Source organism: Podarcis cretensis (genome assembly GCF_951804945.1).
Source record: "Podarcis cretensis genome assembly, chromosome: 6".
In the NCBI taxonomy this organism is placed as follows: domain Eukaryota; kingdom Metazoa; phylum Chordata; class Lepidosauria; order Squamata; family Lacertidae; genus Podarcis; species Podarcis cretensis.
The window spans coordinates 303,278-326,176 of NC_137175.1; the positions used below are offsets into that span (position 1 = coordinate 303,278).

Sequence of the window (22,899 nt, forward strand, 5' to 3'; positions counted from 1 at the left end):
CGGACGGAGCTCTGCGTGGGCGCACCCGGAGCTCTGCACTTCCGGTCCCTCAGACACCACGATGGAGCTCGGGGAAGGATGGCGGGCCAGGCTGGGCGGCGAGGAGGCCGCGGAGGCCGAGGAGGAGGAGAGCGGCTCCGAGAGCGAGGTAGGCGAGGGGGCGGCGGCGAGGGAGGGGAGGGAGGGAGGGAGAGCCGGGCAGCGCCTGCCCCACTCGTCCTCCTCCTCTCCGGCGGGGCCTTGCTCTCCCTCCCTCTTTTCTCCCTCTCCCCCTTTCTCTCTCTCTTTCTCCCTCTCTCTTTCTCCCTCTCTCTTTCCCTCCCTCTTTTCTCCTTCTCCCCCTTTCTCTCTCTCTTTCTCCCTCTCTCTTTCTCCCTCTCTCTTTCCCTCCCTCTTTTCTCCTTCTCCCCCTTTCGCTCTCTATTTCTCCCTCCTTCTTTTCTCCCCCCTTTCTTTCCCTCCCTCCCTCGGTCCGTCTTTTCTCCGCTCACCTCTCTTGTCTCGTCTCCCCCTAGGAGGTGTCTGTGGGCCGAGGCGGTCGCAGCGGAGACTTCGCGGCGGGCTTTGCGTTCGCCGAGGCGTCGGCGGGGCCCAGCGGAGGCCCCTGGGCGGAGGTGCTGAGGCAGCTCAAGGGGAAGGTGAGAGCGGGGGCGGGGGGCTCTGCAGGGGCACATACTCTGCGCCATCATCCCCCCCCAAAAAAAAACCTCCCACCACCACCTTCTGGCATGATCCAGCAGGGCAGCTTCTCCGAAGCCACTGCCAATTCTTCTTCATCCTCCTCTGGAGCAAGAAAGGTTTCCGGGCCTTCTCTCTGTCCCCCTGCTCCTCTCTCTGAGACCTGCAAAGTCCCGATGGGAAGGTTGCTCTGTGCCTCAGGGTTCCCATGAGGTCATCCTGCTGGAGCTTCTGATCTTTGGGGTTTCACTCCTGCACTCACCTTGTTTGTTTTCTCTTATGCAGAGATCCGCTACTAGCCTGGACGAGAAGATTGCAACTGTAAGAAAGAAAAGGAAAGCCCAGGTTAGAAATTCCCACCGGTTTGGAATCTTCTGGGATCCTGTCTCTGCGTGGATAAGGGCAGCAATTTGCCCTCGACATTGCAGGGGCACATCATGTTACACGTCATGTGCCGGTACTCGAGCGCTGGGTGCGGAATGGGGAGCTGGGCTCCATGCTTGGCCTCCTCCTCCCCACGCAACATCAGGCAAGGAGGAGGAGGAGGAGCAGGGCCACAGGATTTTGGGGCAGCTCAGTCCCCTCCCTGAAAAATTTGGGGGTGCTGAATACCCCTCAGTCCCCACCACTTGGGCGCCTGTGTGTGGATGTTGTGCTGCCTTCCAAAAGTAGTGTCCTCCAAAACAAAGTGTCCAACTGATCTGTTTCACGTGCAGGGGAACTTCTGTGACTGCAGAGTGACTTATCTAAGCACAACAGAACTTCCCATTTTCAGGACCCCAAAGTCAGGGCAGGTGGCGATTCATAACACCATACATTTGAAAGGGACCTGGAAGGTCTTCTATCCCAATCCTCTGCTTAATGCAAGATCAGCTTTTGGATGGGGCAGCATGTGTAACCCATGAAAGAGCTGTGCGGGCTTTGCCTTTTGCATAAGGCGCCTGCCGTGTGATTGCATCTTTGTAGGGGCCCTTGGAGAATCTTCAAGCAGTTTTTCTGGTTCAGTGGAACATTATTTAATCGTGGAATCTTAGAGAAGGAGGTTTAGAAGCAGGCTTACAATGGCAGAAACAATTTCCTAACATATTTGACGCTAATGGATTTGTGTCACATAAAGTGGTGCTTTATGTTCTGGCTGCAAGAAAGATGAGAAAAAGAAACAATATTGCATAAAGTTACGCTGGAGATTCAGAGGTCTAATGGAAGTTAAGCTAGGTATGAGCTAGCAGATGATACGGACTCTGACTCCTTTCCTTTAAATGCTTGATGCCTTGGAGTACGTAGTTGTTGTATGCTGTTTGTTACAGTTTGGCAAATTGTAATGAAATTGTTAGGGTCTTTGGTCAAGACAATAAACTCTTTGGCCATAGAGAAGGAGGCTGGGCAGGAAAAACAATGTCTCATTTGGGGGGGTCTTTTCTAGGAAAAGAAAGCTAAACAAGGGCCGGCAAAAGAAGATGCTGGGGAGGCTGCACAGGAGAATGTAGACAAGGTGGATGCTGGAGGAAGTGAGGAGGAAGATGCAAAGGAAGAGGAGGAGTTGGAGTCTGAGTACTCTTCGGCAGATGAGAGCATCTTCACAAAAGCTGGTAACCATGACGATGGATGTGCTGTGCAGGCACCGGGGCAGAAGAGAGCAAGTGTGCGTCTTCTGTGCCTTACAGTGGGGCAGCTGACATGCCTTTTGCAGCTAGCTGCATGAATCAAGGTTTTAGTAGGAGGCGCTGCTCTCTGATTTGTAAGGTGTTCTGATCATCTATTGGTGGGGGGGTCATGTTTTTTACAGATACACTCAAGGTGAAGCAGCGACGGAAAAGGAAGCGAGGTGGAGAGGAGGTGAGCCTTTGGATTCTGGGTGGTGCTGGGGTGAGAAGGAATACCTGCAGAAACAGGGGTCCTTCTCTCATGTTGTGGATCTGTGTTTCAGGCTTTCTCTTTCTGATCCTCCTTTCTAGGAACCTGAGCAGTTCTTTGAAGATGCTTCACAGTACGATGACAGCCTGTCGTTCCAAGATATGAACCTCTCTCGGCCCTTGCTGAAGGTAGCCAGTTCCTGCTTTCTTTCAGAGGGAGATGGCGAAGGTGGTTGCCTAGTCTCTTTTGGATGGGCAAATCTCAGCCCACACTGAGTCATCACATTTGACAGCTTTTGTAGCCCCAGAAGTAAATTAGGCAAACATGCCTTGCCTAATTCAAACAAAATAACAAAAGAAACAGATCTGTGAAAATGCAGGCTTGTTTGGTATCTCTTACTGGAAGGACAGCAAAACAAAAAACCCCAAAAAACTACTGTTTAGCAGCAAAGATAACGTTAGGATGTTCATCATACAGTGGAACCTCGGTTTTTGAGCATCTTGGAAGCTGAACGTTTCGGAATCCGAATGCCGAAAACCCGGAAGTAATTGCTTCTGTTTTCAAACATGTCCGCTGCGTGTTTTTCTTTTCTCTCAATGGATTTTGCCGACCTCCCATTGCTTCTTGGTTTTCGAACGTTTTCACCGAGGTTCCACTGTACTGTTAACAGGGCTCGAGGCTTCTGGGTAAATGGACCTTAAATGAGCCTGTAGTTGGAGGATGGAAGAAGAAAGTTCTTGTTTATTTATATTTAAATTTGTATGCCAGCCTTCACCCGAAGATCACAGGGCGGTTCACAACATAAAAATACAAAATGAGACCACAAAATACATAAGAGAACAAAAACAAACCCATAACTCTCCTCCCACAAACACATTAAAAAAGCTGTAGAAGGTTAATCAGTCAAAGGCCTGATTGAAGAAAAATTGTTTTTGCCTGGCAAAAAAAGATATGCAATGAAGGCGCCGGGCGAGCTTCTCTGGGGAGAGCTTTTCACAGATGAGGAGCCACAGCAGCAAAGGTTTTGCCCGCCCTCTGGACGTCTCATGGAGGAGGCATCAGAAGAAGGGCCTCAGGTGATGATCACAGGGTCAGGGTCACTTCATGTGGGGAGAGGGGGTCCTTGTCGGTTGTCAGTCCAGTTTATTTGCTAAGAAAGGGTTAGTAAGGTGGACATTTAACCTGCTTTCACTTTAAGATGAGCATAAGAATGTCGTTTTAAAATTAAAATCAATAGTCCTATTTTAATATTTATATTGAACAGCTTAGACCAAACTCTGCCTATCAAATCGAAAGCTGAAGGTAGATCTGTAAATGCTACAAGATACTGTGTTGACCTTTTGTGCATGCACACTTTGCCGTCAAAGCAGCTGTCTAGATTGGTTCCTGCTGTTTCAGTAGGATATTTCATTTTGCTCAGTCCACACAATTCAATGCTCCGAAATCTAGATGAATTCTTCTCCATTGTTACACGACTCAACTGTCCAAAGCTGTAAGAAGAAATTCTACTACATTCTGTAATTGGTTCCATTAGTATAAAAAAACACTTTCCTAAAATTTTTTATTATTTTCTAAAGATTCTGAGAGCGCTTAGCCACCTGACATTCAGAATAAAACCAGCCACCAGAATCAAGTATTTCACTTTCTGGGGTTGTAATAATAATTATTTACTGTATTTTTCCATGTATAAGACTATATTTCCCCCCTATTTTTTCAAGTTTAAAATTGGGGGTCGTCTTATACATGGATAGTGCATATGGGGGATTTCTTTATTTGGAGTCCCAAAAAATAGGGGGCGTGTTATACACGGAAAAATACGGTATTAGATTGCAGAAAGACTGGAATTACTGCCTTTGTAGGCTATCAGCAAAATTACCTGAAGTATTGCCTCGAGATGATAGAACCCTTGAGTTCAAATAAGTTGTAGTCTGAGGGTAGATCAGTCTCTCTCTCTTGGATTCTGCTAGGCCAACCAGCATGCGAGGCACCTTGGGTGACTTAGTCAGCCTTCCTGCACTGAAGACGCCCCTCGGCTGGGTATGGGCAGTAGCCAACAAGGCTGAGCTAGAAATGGCCACTTTTCCATTGATCTCCCCTGAAATGATCATATGCTGGGATTACTGCCCATGTCAGTGTGGAGACCCAGTCCCTCTGAGAGGCCAGAGAGCAGCATGTTGATGCGCGTTCCAAGTTAAGCGTTTGCATGGTTGTAGGGCAGAGACCTGCTCACACTGGCTTCTTCCCAACGGCTGTGATTGGCAGGCAATAACCGCCCTGGGCTTCAAGCAGCCGACCCCCATCCAGAAGGCCTGCATCCCTGTGGGGCTCCTGGGGAAGGACATCTGCGCATGTGCGGCTACAGGGACAGGTAAGCCCCGGGTTCAAGGGAGTGGGGGTGGGGCAAAGGCTTGGGGTGGACCCGGAGGCTGATCTATGTATCTGTCTTCAGGGAAGACAGCGGCCTTCATTCTGCCTGTGCTGGAGCGCCTGATCTACAAGCCCCGCCAAGCCCCAGTGACGCGGGTGCTGGTTCTGGTGCCCACCCGGGAGCTGGGCATTCAGGTCCACTCTGTCACGAAGCAGCTGGCGCAGTTCACCAGTGTCACCGCCTGCCTGGCCGTGGGTGAGTGAGCAGGACCTGGGAGATGGAGAGGGCTCCATGGGGGGGGGGGGTTGACTTTGTTTGCACCCATGCTGCCTGGCAAGGGGGCTGCAGTGCATTCGGTGAGCTGATGCCCCCACCCGGTTTGTGTCCTTGCAGGGGGCCTGGACCTGAAGACCCAGGAGGCAGCACTGCGCTCGGGCCCCGACATCCTCATCGCGACCCCCGGACGCCTCATTGACCACCTGCACAACTGCCCCTCCTTCCACCTGGACAGCGTTGAGGTCCTCATCCTGGACGAGGCTGACCGGTGAGGAGAATCTCTGGGCACAGGCGGGGGGAGAGGCCGTCAGAACACCAAGAGGCCTGGCTGCAGGATCAGGCCAAAGGAAGCCCACCCAGGCCAGCATCCTGCTCTCACAGCGGTCCATCAGAGGCCTGCCTAGGGAACCCCAGAAGCAGGACCTGAGCACGAGAGCAATCCTCTCCCCATCTGTGAATCCCCAAACCCCATATTCAGAGGTAGGCTGCCCTGGACACTGGAGGAAGAACAGAGCTGTCATGGCTAGTAGCCAATGGGCAGCCACCTTCTCCTCTGTCCATTTGTCCAGTCCTCTTTTGAAGTCCTTCAAGTTTGTGGCCATCAGCACACCAGGTTTATGCCCTGTGTGAATTCCTTCCTTTATCTGCCCTGAGCCTTCCAACATTCAGCTGTACTAGACGGCTCCTTGGGGTTCTAGTACCACAGAGTCCTAGAACAGTAGAGTTGGAAGGTACTTACAAGGGCCATCTAGTCCAGCCCCCTGCCATGCAGGAATCTCAGCTCAAGCATCCCTGACAGCTGGCCACCCAACCTCTGCTTAAAAACCTCCAAGGAAGGAGAGTCCACCACCTCTTGTGGGAGACCGCTCCATTGTCGAACAGCTCTTACGGTCAGAGAGTTTTTCCGTATGTCTATAGTCGGAATCTCCTTTCTTGTCATTTGAAGCCATGGGTTCAAGTCTTCCCATCCAGAGCAGGAGAAAACAAGGCTGTTCTCTCTGCTATGCGACAGCCCTTAAGATATTTGAAGACAGCCGTCATGTCACCTTTCAGTATTATGAGGAAGGGAAAGAAAAACATCTCCCTCTTTTCTTTCTTCACCCTGTGCGTTATTTTGCACACCTCTTATTTTCTGCTCCCTTTTTGCCTTGTAGTCATTCCTTGCAGGGTGCTGCCCCATCCCCTGGGATCTCGGCGCAGGCTGGCTGGGTTGTCATTTTTTGTGCCTGGAGGAGGAGGCCTCACTCTCCACCCTCTGCCCTCTTTGCTCACCTGCCTCTCTTGCTCCCCACAGGATGCTGGATGAGTACTTTGAGGAGCAGATGAAGGAGATCATCCGGCTGTGTTCCCGACATCGCCAGACCATGCTCTTTTCTGCCACCATGACAGACGAGGTACCAAGGGAGACCCAGAGAGGAGACTGGGGAGGGTGCGGTTGTGACAGTGCGCTAGGCGGATAGGAAGTGGTCACAGGAATCTTGTCATGTATTTGAGTCTTGGTGCTCTGCTACAGAACAGGGACCCCCCCCCCCGTGATCTCCCTTGGACCGGGATGTCTTGCTTCTCTTTGGAGGAGTGGAGTGTTAGGGGGACCTTCATGGCAGGGCTGACGAAGCTTCCCCCTCTCTGGCAGGTGAAAGACTTGGCCTCCGTTTCCTTGAAGAACCCTGTCCGGGTCTTTGTGAACAGCAACACAGATGTGGCCCCGTTTCTGCGCCAGGAGTTTGTCCGCATCCGGCCCAGCCGCGAGGGAGACCGGGAGGCGATTGTGGCAGGTGGGAGCCTGGAGTGGGGGTCCAGCAGCCCTCGGGGGCAGCTTCTGACCCCTAAGCCCATAGCCATAATGGTTGCTCTGCCGGATATGAGTTGCTCAGATTCTGTTTGCCTCTTTTTGGCCATCATGAGAAGAGGAAGCTGGACTAGATGGGCTGTTGGCCTGACCCACCAGGCTTTTAAGAACATCAGCGGAGCCTGCAGGATCAGACCAAAGGCCCATCTAGCCCAGCACCCAAACAAATGCCCCAGTGAGGAAGCCCCCCTCCCAAGCCCGATTTGAGCACAAAAGCCCTCTCCCCTCCTGTGGTTCCCAGCTTCTGGAATTCAGAAGCACTGCTGATGCGACTGTGGCTAAGAGCCACCAAAAGCCCTCTCCTCCCCCTTGAGCAGGTCCAATTCTCTTTTAAAGCATCCTAGGTTGGTGGCCGTCACTGCCTCCTGTGGGAGTGAGTTCCACAGGCTATCTGTGAGTTTTGTGTCCTTCCATCCCTCTCCTCCTCAGCCCTGCTTACTCGGACATTCCTGGACCACGTGATGCTCTTCACGCAGACCAAGAAGCAAGCGCATCGCCTGCACATCCTTCTGGGCCTGATGGGCCTCCGTGTCGGGGAGCTGCATGGCGACCTCTCGCAGGCGCAGCGCCTGGAAGGGCTCCGGTAGGCAGGGGGGGAGCAGGGAGGAGGGGTGTGTGCAAGAGAGGCCGGCTGCCCCTGACGCTCCCTCTCTGTGGATGCTGCCGTTGTCTGCAGGCGCTTCAAGGATGAGCAGATTGATGTGCTGGTGGCCACGGACGTGGCGGCACGAGGACTGGACATTGAAGGTGTCAAAACGGTCAGTGGCTCTCCCCCTCAGCCAGCTTCGGTCCTGCTCAGCTTCTCACTAGGAGAGCGGGATGCTGGACCTGTTGGGCCCTTGGCCCGGTCCCGCAGGTGCTCTCCTGAGGCTCTCCTGTCTCGCCACAGGTGATCAACTTCACGATGCCCAACACCACCAAGCATTACGTGCACCGCGTGGGGCGCACAGCACGCGCAGGGCGGGCTGGCCGCTCCGTCTCCCTGGTGGGCGAGGAGGAGCGCAAGATGCTGAAGGAGATTGTAAAAGCAGCCAAGGCGCCAGTCAAGGCCAGGGTCCTTCCCCAGGGTAAGCATGGTGGCAGCAGGGAGGGGTTGGGGAGCAGGGCATGGGGACGGGCACCCTTAGGCCAGGGGTGGCGCTGTGGGAGGCTGAGCGGCTGCCCTTTGCCCCCAGATGTGATTCTGCGCTTCCGGGAGAAGATTGAGAAGCTGGAGTCGGACGTCTATGCTGTGCTGCGCCTGGAGCGCGAGGAGAGGGAGCTGCAGCACTCGGAGGCCCAGGTGAGGAGGCGGCAGAGGCAGCAAGGTGGGGGAAGGAGGCCCTGTGGGGGGACGGGAGGAGGCCTTAGGGATGCCTGGGCTCATGGGAGCAAGCAAGTTCCTGCAGAGCAACTTGGTTTGAGTGCCTTCCTTTTTTGCCCCTCCGGGATTCCCCTTTAGATGGCTCCTTTTGTGGTAACTTCCCCCGTGGGACACAGCCCTGCCAGGTGGATGAGGGAACATGGGGCAGCCCTTGTTTGGCTCGCTACCGACGTTCCTGGGCATTGAGGCTGTGCCCAAAGAGACTAACTTTCCTACAGAGGGGCTCTCCCAACAGCAGTCCCTTGACTTTGCTCTCCTCCTAGATCAACACTGCCAAGCGGAAACTGGAGACGAGTGCTCAGGAAGGGGCGGAGGGCGCTGCCCGCAGCTGGTTCCAGAGCCGGGAGGAGAGGAAGAAGGAGAAGCGTAAGGGCCTGGCTGGGAGAGTGGGAGGGGGCAGGGGGGGGCCTTGGCTGTGAAAGGGGGTTCTCTCCTTGCCTGGCTTCTCACCTTCTGCCTCTGGGATCTCACCTCTCGCCCAGTTGCCAAGGCCCTGCAGGAGTTTGACTTGGCGCTGCGAGGCACCAAGAAGCGGAAGAAGTTCATGAAGGAGTCTCAGAAGAAGGCGGCCCAGCTGACGGTGAGCGGTGGCTGAGTGTGTGTGTATGGGGGGCCCCCGGTTGTTTGGAGGGGCTAGTGAGTGAGTTGGGGGAGGAAGCACTGCTAGCCCCCTTTGTGCTGTCCCTGCAGCCGGAGGAGCGGTCCCAGTTCGAAATCCTGAAGTCCCAGATGTACGCTGAGCGCCTGGCCAAGAGGAATCGCCGACCCAAGCGCGCCAGGGCCATCCCCGAGGAGGCTCCGTCCACAGCGGCCAAGGGAGGTAAGCAGCAGCTCCACTTCTCGGCAGGGGAGGGGCTAGCAAGGGGGCTGCCAGGCTGCAGGTCGCCTTGGCTTTAACCTAGGGTCTCCCTCTCTGCCACATTCCTCAAGGGCCCAGGCAGCAGCACAAGAAGACGTCTGTGTTTGATGAGGAGCTCACCAACACCAGCCGGAGAGCCCTGAAGCAGTATCGGGCGGGGTGAGTATTGTGCATGGCCCCCCTCCCCATCATCCCAACTGCTAAAATGGGCCAGACGTTCCCCAGCTAGAATCATCTAGTCCAACCCCCTTCAGTAAAGGAACCGCACCCACCTCTTTGGGGGGGGGGGGGACAGGCTTGTGCCAGCCCTGCCTGGCCGTGATCCTGACATCTCTTTCCTGCAGGCCCTCGTTCGAAGACCGCAAGCGCCTGGGTCTTGGCTCAAGGAGGAAGGGAGGGAATTTCAGAGCAGCCAGCTCCAGGTGAGGCTCCTGTGCTCCCTGCCTTTTCCACCCCCCATGTGTCTCCCTCCGGCTCTTCTGCCTCTCCCACCAGAGACTGACGCACTTTCTGCTTCCCGTCCTTGTGCAGGTACAAGAGGAAGAAGTGAGGCAGGAGCTCTCCTGGGCTGCCTTTGCGGGTTTCTGGATGGTGGAGGCCCTTTTGAGGCTTGGAATCCAAGTGAGTCTTCCTGGAGGCGGCAGCTTTGGCCTGGGAAGGACAAGCCAGACCGCTTCCCACTCTTGCGGCCTGTAAATAGGAATTCACCAGTGTCTTGCTTGCCTGCGTATTGTAACTCCATTTGCTTTCCAACATTTCTCACCGAGGAAGAAACTGTTCATGTTCTGAAAAACTAGATTATTCTACACGTTTATCATTAAAAATGACTTTTTTTGACAGACTACAGGTCTCATGTGACACTTTCTAAAAAAAAAGGTGTGGGTGGTGGTAGAGAAACTCTACTTCTGTGTGTAATTGGGAAAGTGAACCACTCAAGTGTGCTATGAAATATGAAGTCAAAAATTCCCAGTGTCAGGACAGAACAGTGTAATAAGATGGCAGAAATCTTGCTATAAATCATGATTTACAGCTCAATTATTTGCATTTGTAACTGGTCTCAAAAGAATTGCCCAAAATGGAACAAGAAAATACGTACTGTATTTTTTGCTCTATAGGACGCACTTTCCCCCCTCCAAAAATTAAGGGGAAATGTGTGTGCCTCCTATGGAGCGAATGCAGGCTCCTTGGCTTCAGCGATAGCAATGCGAAGCCTCTGAAGCGCAGAGGGAGCGCTCCCTCCGCGCTCCAGAGGCTTCGCATTGCTTTCGCTGAAGCCTGGAGAGCCGCCTGAAGCCTCCAGAACACAGTGGAAGGTCCCACTGCGCTCCGGAGGCTTCGGGTTCCTTTTGCTGAAGCCGGGAGAGCAAGACTGCTGTCTTCAGCAGAGAGGGGAAATGGAAGGGGCTCCGTTTCTCCTGCCACTTCGCAGAAGGGGCGCAGAGCAGAGAGGGGGAGATTCTTGTTCTCCCCTCTAAAACAAGGTGCGCCCTATAGAGTGAAAAATACAGTATCATGCCTCTAATGTTGAGAGGGAGAAATTATTTTATCTTTTTTCTCCACAATATGCTTTTTCTGTGCAGCCTGGGCAGGAGCCATGAACAATGTTATAGTTAATGTTATAGTCCTGGTTGTCATCCTAGCCAGATGTTTCACTGATAATCAGTCGGTCCATCATTGGAAAAATAAGACTTTAGTCTTGCCCCAAAATGGCACGTAGACATTCCATTTTGGCGACTGTAACACTGCCCACATGTTATTTGGGGATTTTTCTGTCCAAACAGCAAGCAAGTTCTCAACTGGGGCTTTTCCTGCCTGCCTCCTAGCTGCAGATTAGCAAAAGTTCAACCTCCTCCTCTTCAGGAATGCTTGAGCAGTTTGATGCCTTGGCAGCAACCACAGGGACACGGCTGCAACATCCCCCTCCCCCAGGCTTTGGCGTGAGCTCCCTGCACTGAACCCAAGCTGAGGGGCAAGAAGCTGGTGACTAGCTTCTGAGTAGCACTTGCTGGAAGCCACAGGAGGGGAGAGGGCTCAGGTCCCGCTTGCAGGTTTCCCACTGGGGCATCTGGTCAGCCATTGTGAGCAGAGGATGCTGGACCAGGTGAGCCATTGGCCTCATCCAGCAGGCTCTTCTTAAGTTCCTGAGCCCAGGTGAAGAGCCCTCCAGGAAGCCTAGACTCGTTTGCTTTGCACAATCTCAGAATAAATTTGCACCACCACAGCAGGAAATTTCCCAGTGTTTATTAGAAAGGGCAACATGACAACCCCCAAAATATAAAACATACACACAACCCCCCCCCACCATTCCCTCAGGGTGAACAAGATAGAAGTCCAAAGGATCAAATTCTGCTCCCTTCACAGCGTCACCTCTCAGGGCCTGGGTGGGCGCATGCCAGGAGGAGGAGGACCTAGACAGGACAGAACAGAGGCAATCAGCTTTGCAGGCCCTGCCCCAGGAGGCAGCAGTGCTCTTGCGCCCCAAGGACAACCTTCCCCTTCCCTTCCCCTTAGTTCCAAGCTTATCAAGGGCCTCTTTCTTCCTCCAGTGAGATTTCCATTCACAGGAGGCCAACAGGCAGCAGAAAAGGACTCTGGATTTGGCTTTACCACACAGCCGGCCCTTAACTCAGGCTCAAAGTCAACTCACCTCTCATGCCAGGGGGAGGAGGCCTCATTCCAGGAGGTGGCATGCCCATCGGGGAGCCTCGGCCAGGCGGCATGCCCATGGGGGGGCCCATGGGGGGCCTCATGCCAGGGGGAGGCCCCATCATCCCTGCAGTGAACAGGAAGCCACTTCAGTCCCCTTGACTCCACAGACCATGCCTCCCCTAAGTCCCAAGTGAACCTCAGAGTAATCCTGCTTTGACACCAACTCTTCACAGTGCTCAGTTCCTGTCATTTCATCCCCGGTTCTGCCAGTCTGGGTGGGGGAGGCAACTGGGTTGCTGCTTACCTGGAGGTGGGGTCCCTCTGCCCATAGGCGGAGGGGGGCCTCCGCGGCCTGGCGCATACTGAGTGGGGGCTCCTGCAATACTGGCCGTTGCGGCAGCCGCTGCGGCAGCAACTGTCCCTCGGCTCTGAGGAGTCATCACCTGGGAGGAGAGAAGAGGCTTATAGAGATCTGCAAGTGAGATCCCAAGCTGGAGGGATCCACTGCTGTTCCCTCCCCTGCAAACATCCAATGCCAATGTCCTTGAGCTGCCCCAGACTCCTCCCCCCCAAGCCATTTATTGGGAGGACGTGCCTCCTGCTTACCTGCTGGGATGGGCCACCAACACCACGCACAGGGCCAGCCAAGCCTGCGGGTGCCTGGGGCATGGGAGCTCCTGCGGGGACGCCCCTTCCAGCAGCTCTGCCAACACCAGGTCCTCCAGCGGCTCCAGCCAGGGGCACGCGAGCGATGCCAGTCTGAAAGAGCCAAACGGTCACTGCAGCAGGACAGTTTTCCAGTGGTGGTGAGGTTCTTAACAAAAAACCTACCATGCTCAGCAATGAGTCAGGCCACCACTTGCATAATAGTTTTTTTTTAAATCAGGGGATGGACTGTCTTCTCAACACCAAAATCTGACTTTTCTCCCAGCACTCCTCTGAAACTCCAGTTTCTTTCTTCCAAGTACCACAACAAGGAATATTTGGCTGCCCTTCTCCTCTCTGCCGCCATTAATCCCCATCCTCTCTGATTGATTTCTTACCCCTCCCTGGTACTCTCCATGTTGATTTTTGATTCTGTGCTATTCCTGATATGTAGAAGAAGCAGACGTTTCAAAATAAATATATACTGGCATGTCCTTTAGTTCCAGAAGCAGACTGTAAATATTTTAGAGCAAACTCCAAAAGCCAGACTTAGTCGATGCCTTGCAATTTTAAAGGGGTGCTGTCAGGACCCCTCTACTCAGCTATTCTGGGAAAGGACAAGATCATGAGCAAACATCTCCCCTAATCTGGCTCCGCTTACATCTTTTGGGGGTGGCCCCTCGACTGTCATGGAGACCAGATTCTCTCCTCGCAGCAACACCAGGCCCAACACTCGCTTCTCTTCCCGCTCAGGCTGCTTGGAGTTCTTGGGCCTAGAAGAAAATGAAGAAAGGTGAGGACAGGTGACCTCACCTAGGCCCGAAGTCACCCCCCACCAAAGCAGGCTCAAAGCTTCCCAAAATCATTTTCTCAGCAGCTAAGCATCAGAAACATTCCGCTTGCTGTAACTAAAAAGATTGTAACAAAAGGTAGGGAACACAGTCCATTGTTTCTCAGGCCTTTCTCATGCCTTCTGGCCTTGCTAAAGAACCACATTGCAACTTACTTTCTGTCCGGGAACCATGCCAGAACAAGAGATTGAAATATATCTGAACACTCTGAAACCCCTTTCCTGGGAAGGGTGCCAAGAGTCCCAAGACAGCTTTCTGTTCATGCTCAGAGGACTCCTGAGGAGGGAACTGGAAAGGGGTATATATGCTTGTGCACGACTGTGAATTTCGTGCATGCTTTTGTGAACTATCACGCTCCTTCTACCAGTTCATGGATGGTAGAAATAAAAGCCTTTTCTCCGAAACTATTCCTTGAGTGTCTGTTGACTCCCACTTCCCTTTCCCAGGCGCAATACTTTTCCCACCCGAGGGCAAAGCCTCATAAGGCTACATTTCTTGGTGCGTTGGCAAAAGGAAGGAAGAAGCAACCCAAAGCTGTGTCTCAAGCATCTCTGCCCTCTACACTTACCTTTCAGGGGGCGACCTGTTGGCCCCTCAGAGAGGTGGGTGCCTTATGCCACATTGGCATAAGGAGAGAGAGACCGAATGGGGGCCCCAGGCTATGGCAGAAGCACCACCGTCCCTGGGGTCCTATGGGCAGAAACAAAGGCCTGTCCTTCCCCAAGGAGGACCCAGAGGGGGAGACCCCGGCCGCCTTCAGGGCTCCTTTGGTGGCGTGATCTTGTGCCCCTGACAGAACTGTCCACATTGTGCCCCCTAACTTCTGACAAATGAGCTCTTCTGTCTTTCCTCCACCCCCATTCAATTCACCCTCTATTTAAAACCCTTTGTGAGGCAATCATCAATATTTCTATTTATAGACATATTTATGGGCACATTTTTAGCCGATTTAGCAGTGCGCCCCTGGCGGGGGCCCACCTCCCCAATCCCGAGCTATAGCCCTGGTTGCAGGTGCCCCTCCTTCCACCCGACTGGTTTGTGCCTCAGGAGGGCTGGGTCGGGGGGGGGCCCTCCTGTTGCTGAGCCCCGCCCCCCCGGCCGCTCACTTGATCTTCCTGAACTCGTCGCAGTCGCAGAGGATGAGGTTCATGTGCTTGTCAAAGGCCTTGAAGGTGCCGATGAAGACGCGGCCGTCCTGCAGGATGCAGCGCATGCGGTAGTCGATGTGCTGGAGCATCTTGCTGCTCTTGCCCACCGTCTGCGGGGGAGGAGAAGTGTGATAGGTATTTTGAGGTCTTAGATATATGGCAATGTGCATAACCGCAAGTACACAGATCAGCACAGGAAGACCCACCTGAAGCCGTTTTGATTCCTAAACTGAGCAAATGTTTTCTCTGCAAGGTCAAAGTGGAAAAGCCTCCCCATTGTCTTTTCCTTCACAAATCCTGTCTTAAGGGCACATTTAAGATATGAATAGGGTGTGAGCCTGTGACCTGGCTCAGGAGCTAAGTATTTGTCATTACAAAAGACTGGCCAGGCTCCCCAGGGTATCCAGTCAAGTGACCATTAACAGGTAACCTGCCAGACAGGAGATAAACAAGAACAGGAGAAAAACAACATTCAAATCTCTGCTTGGACCGCCTTTTCTGTGATGTATGCATGATGTTTCTGGGGGTGGTCTTGATCTACAGGGTGGCAATTTCAAAAGTCTTTATAAGGCCTTGCACGCCATTTTTCAGGGTTCCTCCTCCTTTCCTGCGGGTGAGGAGAGCCCCCTGTTGCAACAGTTCAATAAAGATCAGGCTTACAAGCTGCTTTGCTTCTCAATATTCTCTGCTTGGCCTCTGTTATTCTCTCCTACCAATAGAGAACCCACTTAAGGACTCTAGATGGGCTCTTGGGTCCCCCATAAGGGGAAAATAGGGCAATTTTTGTTTACAACAGAAGGAGGGGGAGGGGGAGGGCCCCCCCCATCCCACCCCCCGCCCCCCCTCACCATGGTGGCGGTGGCGTCGGTCCTCCTTCCCTGCGCGGCTCCCCTCGGCCTGCCGGCTTTCCTGCCTGCCTGCCTTCCTTCCCGCCGCCTCACGAACCAAAGACGCGCCTCGCGCTGCCTGAGCGGAACCGGAAGCGCCCGCCGACCGGACGCTCCCCAGCCACACTTCCGGCGCTCGGCCCCGCCCCTCAGAGGCGGGGCTCGTTGCCCGGGCGACCGCCCAGCGCGGCGGCTCCAGAGGAGGGCGGAGCTGCGCGGTCTCCACTGCAGCCGGCGCCGGGCGACGAGGCCCCGCCTCACGGGCTGGAGAGAGACGGAGAGGAGCGGGCGCCAATGGGGGACGAGGCGCGCTCCTGAGTGGCGGGCACCGCTGGCCAATGGGGCTGCGCGGCCGGGCGGGAGGGAGGGGCGGGACGCAGCCGGGTCCGCGGCCGGAGGGAGAGCGGCGTCGGCGGCGTCGGCGGAGCGGAGGGTCCAGGGCAGCCGGGTGAGCGCGGGGCGGGGAGGGCGGCCGGGTGAGCGCGGGGCGGCGGCGGGGGGGGGCGGAGCGGCGACTCTCGGGGCTCCGTTTCCCCCTCCCTCCCCCGCCCCCTCCGTCTGTTGGTCACGCAGAGGGGGGGAGGGGCCCGGCGACTTCAAAGGAAGCCTCCCCTCCGGACGCCGCTCTGGGGGGGGGAGGGACACGGGCGCCCCCGGCTGGGCCTGCGGGAGACCGGCCGGCCCCCTCCGGCCCCCCATCTCCGGACTGAGGGCCTCGCGGGCCGCCCCCTCCTCCCCCCTGCTGCTGCTCCGGAGAGGCCCGTGGGGGGGGGGCGCCTGGAGGCCGCCTGCTCGGAGGGAGGGGGCGACCCCCTCCTTTGGCCTGGAGGAGCTGCTCGGCTTCTTGCCCCAACTGGGCGCCCGGCAAGCATCTCCCCCCCCCCCCGCTGGGACCTTCTCATAAACCTCAGCTTGGGGGGGGACTCCTGCTCTTGCCTCCCTGGCCCACCTGGGCGCCCCGTCTCTGCTCCCCCCTCCCAGGCAGGCAGGGTCTGGGGGCGAGAGGGCCGGGGGGGGCGAGAGCGCCTGCTCCTGCGCTGCCCAGACCCCCAGTTCCTGCGGGAGAGGAGGGGGCAGCCCCCCGGGCTTCCTGTCGCCTGGCTCTTCTGCAGAAGGAGGCTGGTTCCTCTTCCCTTCCCAGAAGGAGGCGGCTTCCTCATGGGCTGCTGCTGCTGCTGCTTTTGCTCTCCCATAACCTGGATGGGGAGCCACAACCCCGGACTTGCCTGGGGTGGGCAGCACCCTGAGCCCCCCCCCCAGTGCAATGGACAGGTGGGGCGCTGCAGAGTGGCAGTTGGGGGAAAGGCAAAGGAGGGGACTTGGTGTGTGGAGCTGCCTGGTGGGCTTGGCAGCATATGGGGTTTGCCCTACCTGATGGAAGCCTCTGCCCAAGCATTCAGGGCGGGACATTGGAGAAACACGTCCTCCTTTTAAGAAGAGCCAGCAGAATGTATGCATGTGGGCATCCGGAACAGATGCAGCGCTGGCTAAATCTCGGGTTCGATCTGCAGTGCCCTTTATTTCAGGGGTCCTTCCCTGGGCTCACTAACATGAAATAGTTTAGCGCCTTCATCTTCACCTCTCTTAAAAACTAAAGGGCAGATCATAATGGTCAACTGTGATGCCTTTAAAATATATTCAACTTTTCTGGGAAAAACTGGTTGGGTTGGATGTATTGTGTATGTTGCAGCGTGCTTTATCCCCCCCCCCCAAAAAAAAAGACCTGTTCAAAAACTTGCAGAGCACATAATGACCCACATTTCCTGGCAAAACTAAGAGTCGGTCAAATAAAGCTACTGAACCCCAGAGCAGCAGCAGCAGCAGCAGCCGCCAGGAGAGGGTTAAGTGTGCCTGGCCTTGAATAGGAGGCTGGTGGTGAAGGGGAGGCAGGCAGAGGCACCAGCTGCTCTGGCCCCTGCATGGCAAAGAGGTGCTGAGCCCGTGTCCTCCCTGGCATCCCTTGGGAGGGGGTCTGGCTGGCTGCTGTGGTCAGGAGAGGGGCCCCTCACTTGCCTGCGCTTCCTCTGGGGCAACTCCTTGGCAAAAGAGCAGAGCTGGGGCATCCGGGTCACCCTGCCCTGCTTCCTTGCCAGGCTGCCCTCCCAGTGGCTTCCCAGCTCTAGGGAGGTGGGGCCGGGCAGTCTTTGGGGGCAGCCCAGAATTGGACCTGGCCAGGACAGCAGGAGGTGGTGCTGGGTGCCTCTGAGAGCAGTGCCCCTCCTTGCCAGGTCTTTGTTGGAAGCTGGGGGGTGGGGGGCAAAGAGCTTGCCTAGCCAGGGGGCTGGCTCTCCTTGCCAGGGCTTTGGGCCTTTGTCTTTGGGCCTGTGCAGAGGCTGGTGCTGCTGGGTCCTCGGAGTGCCCGCTTGAGGGGGCATCTCTCGGGCAGAATCCCCTCTGCCCTGGAGCTGACTTGCCTTTCCCCTCTGGCTAGGTTTGGGAGGCCCATTCCTCGCCCCCACCTGTCAGGTGGCCGTCAGCCAGGAGGGATGCCACCCCCGTCGGACATTGTCAAGGTGGCTGTGGAGTGGCCAGGGGCCAACGCTCAGCTGCTGGAGATTGACCAGGTGACGGGCGCAGGCCGACTTTAAGAGCATCAGAAGAGCTGCTGGATCGGGCTGGGGGGAGGGGGGACCACGTCTAGCATCCTGTTCTCACAGTGGCCAACTGGGGGGTGGGGTGGGGCAGAGCTGAGCCCACGTGGCTAGTAGCCATTGAGAGCCCTGTCCTCCTCCCAGAATGGGTCTGACCCTCTTGGAAAGCCCTGGTGGCCAAGCTGCTTCCTGTGGGAGGGAGTTCCAGAGTTCCACTCTGCTCTCTGCTAAGAAGGGGTTTCTTTTCTCTGCCCTGGCTCTTCCAGCTGTCAGCTTCCTGGGGTGTCCAGGCCTTCTAGTGCTGAATGGTGGGGGGGGGGCGGGGGGGGCTGCTGATCACCTGCCGTCCAGAGGAGAGTTGCAGTTCAGGCTTCTCTTTCTTCCCCCTGCCTCTCTCAGAAGCGGCCTCTGGCGTCCATCATCAAGGAGGTCTGTGACGGGTGAGTGGGAACCACAACTGGCTTCATGGGGGCCACGCCAGCTTCTCTCCCCCCACTCCAGCCAGCTGCTTGCTTGGGGCTCTGGAGCTGCTGGATCCCCTTCTCTGAGCCCCTCAGCTGCTCTTCCGGCTCCTGGGTGTGGCTCACATGCCCCCCCCCGCTAGCTTGCTTCCTGAGGGAGGAGGCTGACATGGTCCTCCCCCCCCTTAGGTGGTCGCTGCCCAACCCAGAATACTACACGCTGCGCTACGCAGATGGGGCCCAGCTGTACATTACAGAGCAGGTGCGTGGGAGCTGGTTCCTAACCCCCCATCTAAAAAAGCAGGGAGCGGGCCATGGGGTGCCATGCAGCTCCTTGCAACTCTGATCAGGATGGGGGCCTTGGAGGAAACCCACAGAAGCAGACCAGGAGCCCCGCTGGGGGGCCTCCGCTCCTCTCCCAGTCGTGCTAAGCAGCCCCCCCTTCTTGCCTTCCAGACCCGCTGTGACATCAAGAATGGGACCATCCTCCAGCTGGCGGTTTCTCCAGTAGGTCTGGGCTGCCTCTGGGGGGTGGGTGGGTTCTTTATCCCCCTTTGAGGATTTGGAGCCTGCTGGCTGACTTTGGGCTCATGGCACGAGGCCACCTTGTTCTTTCTCTCCTGCCTGGCGGGGTTGGGGGTTTGCAAGGGGCTAGCTGTTGCCCTGCCCCCCAGTCCAGGGCCGCCCGCCAGCTGATGGACCGGACGCAGTCGCACAGCATGGAGGCTCGGCTGGAGGCCATGAAGGAGCTGGCCAAGCTCTCTGCGGACGTGACCTTTGCCACAGAGTTCATCAACATGGACGGCATCTCGGTGCTCACCCGCCTCGTGGAGGGCGGCACCAAGCTCCTCTCCCAGTAAGTGGGCATCCAGCACCAGCAGCACTCACTCCCCTGAGGGTCTGTCCTTTAATGTGGACAGTTCTGGCCTTCTCTTTGCTCCAGCACTGCAGCCATTTGCAGCCCCCCGGCCTCTTCTGGAGCAGGGCACTCTTGGTTGGGGGGGGGGCAGCTGCCTCAGGGCTGCCAAGAGGGCAGGGGAGGCAGCAGAGACTCGGGCGCCACCTCCTTGGCAGCGTTCTCTTTGCTCTTCCGCAGGACCTGGCTTGGGTGCTCTTTCTCTCCTCCTGGCATGGGAGGGGGCAGCCGGGATTTGATGCTGGTCACTGGGACACCCAGGGGCGCAAAGAGGGAAAAGGCCACCGGATAGAAGACTATCCTCCCAGGCCTGGGTCTTCTCCCCATTACTTAATGTTGTAATGTAAGAACATAAGACCCCCCCCCCCACTGGATCAGGCCCAAGGGGGCCCACCAAGTCCAGCAGCCTGTTCTCACAGTGGCGAACCAGGTGCCCACCTGCGGTTATCGGCAACTGGGATTCAGAAGCATGGCTGTCAGTTCAGTTGCACTGTGCGAAGAAGGACTTTGTGTTATCAGTCCTGAATCTTCCAGCGTTCAGTTGCGTGGGATATCCAAAGACAGGGAGGAAAACGTTTCTCTCTTCACTTTCTCAATGCCATGCATGATTTTACAAACTTCCATTGTGTTGCCTCCTACATTTTCTCTAAACGGGCCCAAACACTGCCACCCTTTCCTTAGCCAAGCCTTCCTAGATGTGCAACTTGGTTCGGCTTTTTAAACTTGATTTTATCTGCATTTTAGCAATGGCATCCTGCCTGCTGTTTTCGAAGTCTGTTTTCATTGCTGTTTGTAATGAATATTTTATGGTATTATATATACCATTTAATATGGTTTTTTAAAACTGCTGAATAGTTAATTCAATATCCACGTTGGCTTTTAGTGGGCAAGTGCAGGGAGGCCTTGAGCCTCTTGGTGGCCTAAGCAAATCCTCCTCTGTCACTGCCAGGCCTTGGCTGGCTGGTCGCTCTGAGTGCCCGGCCTGCTTTGCCCTCTTCCCTTTTTTGCTCTGGTTCTCCAGACGGCAGCACATCCCACAGGCGGATGGTGGAGCCGCAGAGCATGGAGGGAGCGCAAATTCCTGCCTCTGGCCTCTGTGGGTTGCAGGTGCTGAGGACACTAGGAGGCCCCAGAAGCAGGCGGCTGCCTTTCCCATTGCCCACTAAGTGCTGACGTGAGACGGCCAAGACGGTGCCCGGTTGCAGCTCTGCGTCGCCCAGCAGAGTGACTCTCTGGAGGGGCTGCCTTGCCCAGCCATGAGTGGGGAGCGAGGGAGCCCTGAGGGTGCCTCCCCCCCCCCCTACTGATCTGCCATCCCCTGTGCCCCCTGCAGCTACAGTGAGATGCTGGCATTCACCCTGACAGCCTTCCTGGAGCTTATGGACCATGGCATCATCTCCTGGGACATGGTGTCCATCAGTTTCATCAAACAGGTACAGCCTCCGCGAGTGCAGGTGGCAGGGCTGGGCGATTGCTGCTTTTCAACATCTCACCCACTAAACATCACAATGTACCAGTATATTGCCCTGTCTGAAATAAGGATGGAGCTATGCAGAGCCCTCGGCTGGCTTCACAGTTTCCCCCTCATTGTGATTTTTGCTGGCTCCTGCTCTTGGGATTCGCTGCCCTTGTATGAGGCAGGGGAGAGCTCAGCTGGCAGAGTTAACAGGGGCTGCAGGAACTGAGAGAAGCCTTGGCTGGCTTCGTGGCTTTTCCTGCATCGTGATTTTTGCATAGCAGCCGTGATTCACGATATATTGCGAGGTCAAAAACAACGAAACTGATACAGTAGTACCTCGGTTCTCAAACTTAATCCATTCCATAAGTCCGTTCCAAAACCAAAGCGTTCCAAAACCAAGGTGCGTTTTCCCATACAGGGTAATGCAGAATGAATTAATCTGTTCCAGACTTTTTTAAAAGTCTGGAACAGATTAATTCATTCTGCATTACCTTGTATGGGAAAACGCACCTTGGTTTTGGAACACTTTGGTTTTTAAACAACCCCCGAAACAACAACTTAACATGAATTTTACTGTCTAATGAGACCATTGATCCATAAAATGAAAGCAGTAAATAATGTACTGCAGTCACACAGTCAGTAGCTGAACTGGGTTCCAGACAAAAAAAGAGCCACAAAAACAAAACACAGAATAAATAGCAAAAACAGACAGACCTCAGTGTAGCACTCAAAATGGAAGTGTAACACTCAAAATGGAGCACGTTCGGCTTCCAAAAAAAAAGTTTGCAAACCGGAACGCTTCCGGGTATGCTGTGTTTGGGTTCCAAATTGTTTGGAACTGTATCACAAAATGGACTTCAAACCAGTTTAGGCAACAGTCCTAGCAGGCGGCACAGGAGAAGGGGGGCTCCCTGGGCAGGGCAGTGGGCATGCATGCCTCTGGCGCTCAGCGGCCTCTGCCTCCCCCCCCCCCCCAGATTGCAGGCTATGTGAGCCAGCCAACGGTGGACGTCTCCATCCTGCAGCGCTCCTTGGCCATCCTGGAGAGCATGGTGCTCAACAGCCAGAGCCTCTACCAGAAGATTGCCCAGGAGATCACCGTGGGGCAGCTCATTGCCCACCTGCAAGTGTGAGTAGCGCCTCCAGCACCGCACATCCTGTCAGGGTGGGTGGGAGGAGGTGGGGAGCCGCCTGCCACTCACCCCCCCCCTTGTGCCCCTGCAGCTCAAACCAGGAGATCCAGACGTATGCCATTGCCTTGATCAACGCCCTCTTTCTGAAGGCCCCGGAGGACAAGAGGCAGGTGGGTGGCCGGGCAAGGGGCTGCCATGGGGAGGGAGGGGAGGGCACCAGCCATTGCAGTCCTTCGCTGATGGGGGCAGGGAGGAGGAAGGTGCCTCCCCAGGTGGTGACTGGCCGGTCTGTGGATGTGCTGCGTGGCACTGCGTCTCTGTGTCTGCCCGTCCCCGTCCCCCCGCCTGCCTGCCCGCCCGCCTGCCCTCCCTGCGAGGGTCTCTGTGCTGACTCTTCTGCCGGCTTCTCTTTGTGTCTTTCTGCTTCCTGTTGTCCGCAGGAGAAGCTCCTCAACCCGCTAGACCTGCCTTGCACTGTAAGTAAATCCCTCAGCCCAGGAGGTTCCTCTCTAAGAGCAAGCACTGGTCTTTTCTCTCTTCAGAGCCAGAAAGCGGGGTGGAAATGTCTTGGGAATAGAGAGAGAGAGAGACCCCCGTACCCTTCCTCTGCCTCCGCCTCAGTCAGAGGCAGCCTTCTCCGTCTCCGTCTGTCTCCGTCTCTGCCTGTGTCTGTCTCTCTCTCACACATCTATCTGGCTTGTACACCTTGCACGTGTCCACAAGGAGAGGAGATTGTGGCCGCCTTCTCCTCCCTGGTTCTTTGGCTGCTGAGGTGTTTTTGCCCTCCTGGACAAGCTGGGCTGCAGCTCCTGGCTAATCTGGAGAGGGCAAAACCAGGGTGATTCTTTCTCTTCCCCGCTCCCACCCCACCACCGCTTGGGTCTGTTGTTGCATCCTGTGGGGTGTGTGCTC

General features: G+C 55.7%; 3 protein-coding genes across 7 annotated transcripts in view; 2 read left to right on the forward strand and 1 right to left on the reverse strand.

Moving 5' to 3' along the window:
• Positions 1–22,899, forward strand: part of ELMO2 (engulfment and cell motility 2) — a 49,568-nt gene that overhangs the window by 18,883 nt on the left and 7,786 nt on the right. Inside the window, exons 1-10 of one of the 5 annotated variants that reach the window (XM_079979172.1) lie at positions 16,557–16,699; positions 17,859–17,991; positions 18,418–18,458; positions 18,669–18,741; positions 18,936–18,986; positions 19,154–19,335; positions 20,729–20,828; positions 21,832–21,983; positions 22,079–22,157; positions 22,428–22,463. In XM_079979172.1, coding sequence (XP_079835298.1) covers positions 16,692–16,699; positions 17,859–17,991; positions 18,418–18,458; positions 18,669–18,741; positions 18,936–18,986; positions 19,154–19,335; positions 20,729–20,828; positions 21,832–21,983; positions 22,079–22,157; positions 22,428–22,463 — 855 coding nt within the window. In that variant the 5' untranslated portion in view covers positions 16,557–16,691. Of the gene's footprint in view, positions 1–16,556; positions 16,700–17,857; positions 17,992–18,417; positions 18,459–18,668; positions 18,742–18,935; positions 18,987–19,153; positions 19,336–20,728; positions 20,829–21,831; positions 21,984–22,078; positions 22,158–22,427; positions 22,464–22,899 lie in introns of those variants that run through there. The other 4 variants (XM_079979170.1, XM_079979173.1, XM_079979171.1 and 1 more) reach the window with 4 other exon arrangements.
• DDX27 (DEAD-box helicase 27) lies at positions 15–10,081 on the forward strand. The gene is made up of 21 exons (XM_079979167.1): positions 15–148; positions 516–638; positions 964–1,023; positions 2,102–2,267; positions 2,465–2,514; positions 2,634–2,720; positions 4,795–4,900; positions 4,982–5,155; positions 5,294–5,444; positions 6,471–6,570; positions 6,810–6,951; positions 7,455–7,608; positions 7,702–7,783; positions 7,915–8,092; positions 8,201–8,307; positions 8,652–8,754; positions 8,871–8,968; positions 9,079–9,208; positions 9,319–9,406; positions 9,592–9,669; positions 9,779–10,081. The coding sequence occupies exons 1-21, from the start codon at positions 62–64 to the stop codon at positions 9,795–9,797; spliced, it is 2,283 nt and encodes a 760-aa protein (XP_079835293.1). The 5' UTR covers positions 15–61; the 3' UTR covers positions 9,798–10,081.
• SNRPB (small nuclear ribonucleoprotein polypeptides B and B1) lies at positions 11,473–15,545 on the reverse strand. The gene is made up of 7 exons (XM_079979980.1): positions 15,389–15,545; positions 14,499–14,650; positions 13,203–13,314; positions 12,503–12,655; positions 12,201–12,339; positions 11,895–12,020; positions 11,473–11,655 (listed from the first exon to the last, which is right to left on the reverse strand). The coding sequence occupies exons 1-7, from the start codon at positions 15,389–15,391 to the stop codon at positions 11,618–11,620; spliced, it is 723 nt and encodes a 240-aa protein (XP_079836106.1). The 5' UTR covers positions 15,392–15,545; the 3' UTR covers positions 11,473–11,617.

What these genes read in the sequence shown, in the direction of transcription:
- DDX27 (XM_079979167.1), top strand. Translation starts at nt 62, where the DNA reads ATGGAGCTCGGGGAAGGATGGCGGGCCAGGCTGGGCGGCGAGGAGGCC. An exon ending in ATGTGCGGCTACAGGGACAG is followed by an intron (nt 4,901 to 4,981) that starts GTAAGCCCCGGG and finishes ATCTGTCTTCAG; the next exon opens with GGAAGACAGCGGCCTTCATT. An exon ending in AGAAGGCGGCCCAGCTGACG is followed by an intron (nt 8,969 to 9,078) that starts GTGAGCGGTGGC and finishes CTGTCCCTGCAG; the next exon opens with CCGGAGGAGCGGTCCCAGTT.
- SNRPB (XM_079979980.1), bottom strand. An exon ending in GACGAGTTCAGGAAGATCAA is followed by an intron (nt 13,315 to 14,498) that starts GTGAGCGGCCGG and finishes ATTTTCTTCTAG; the next exon opens with GCCCAAGAACTCCAAGCAGC. An exon ending in TTGGTGGCCCATCCCAGCAG is followed by an intron (nt 12,340 to 12,502) that starts GTAAGCAGGAGG and finishes CTCTCCTCCCAG; the next exon opens with GTGATGACTCCTCAGAGCCG.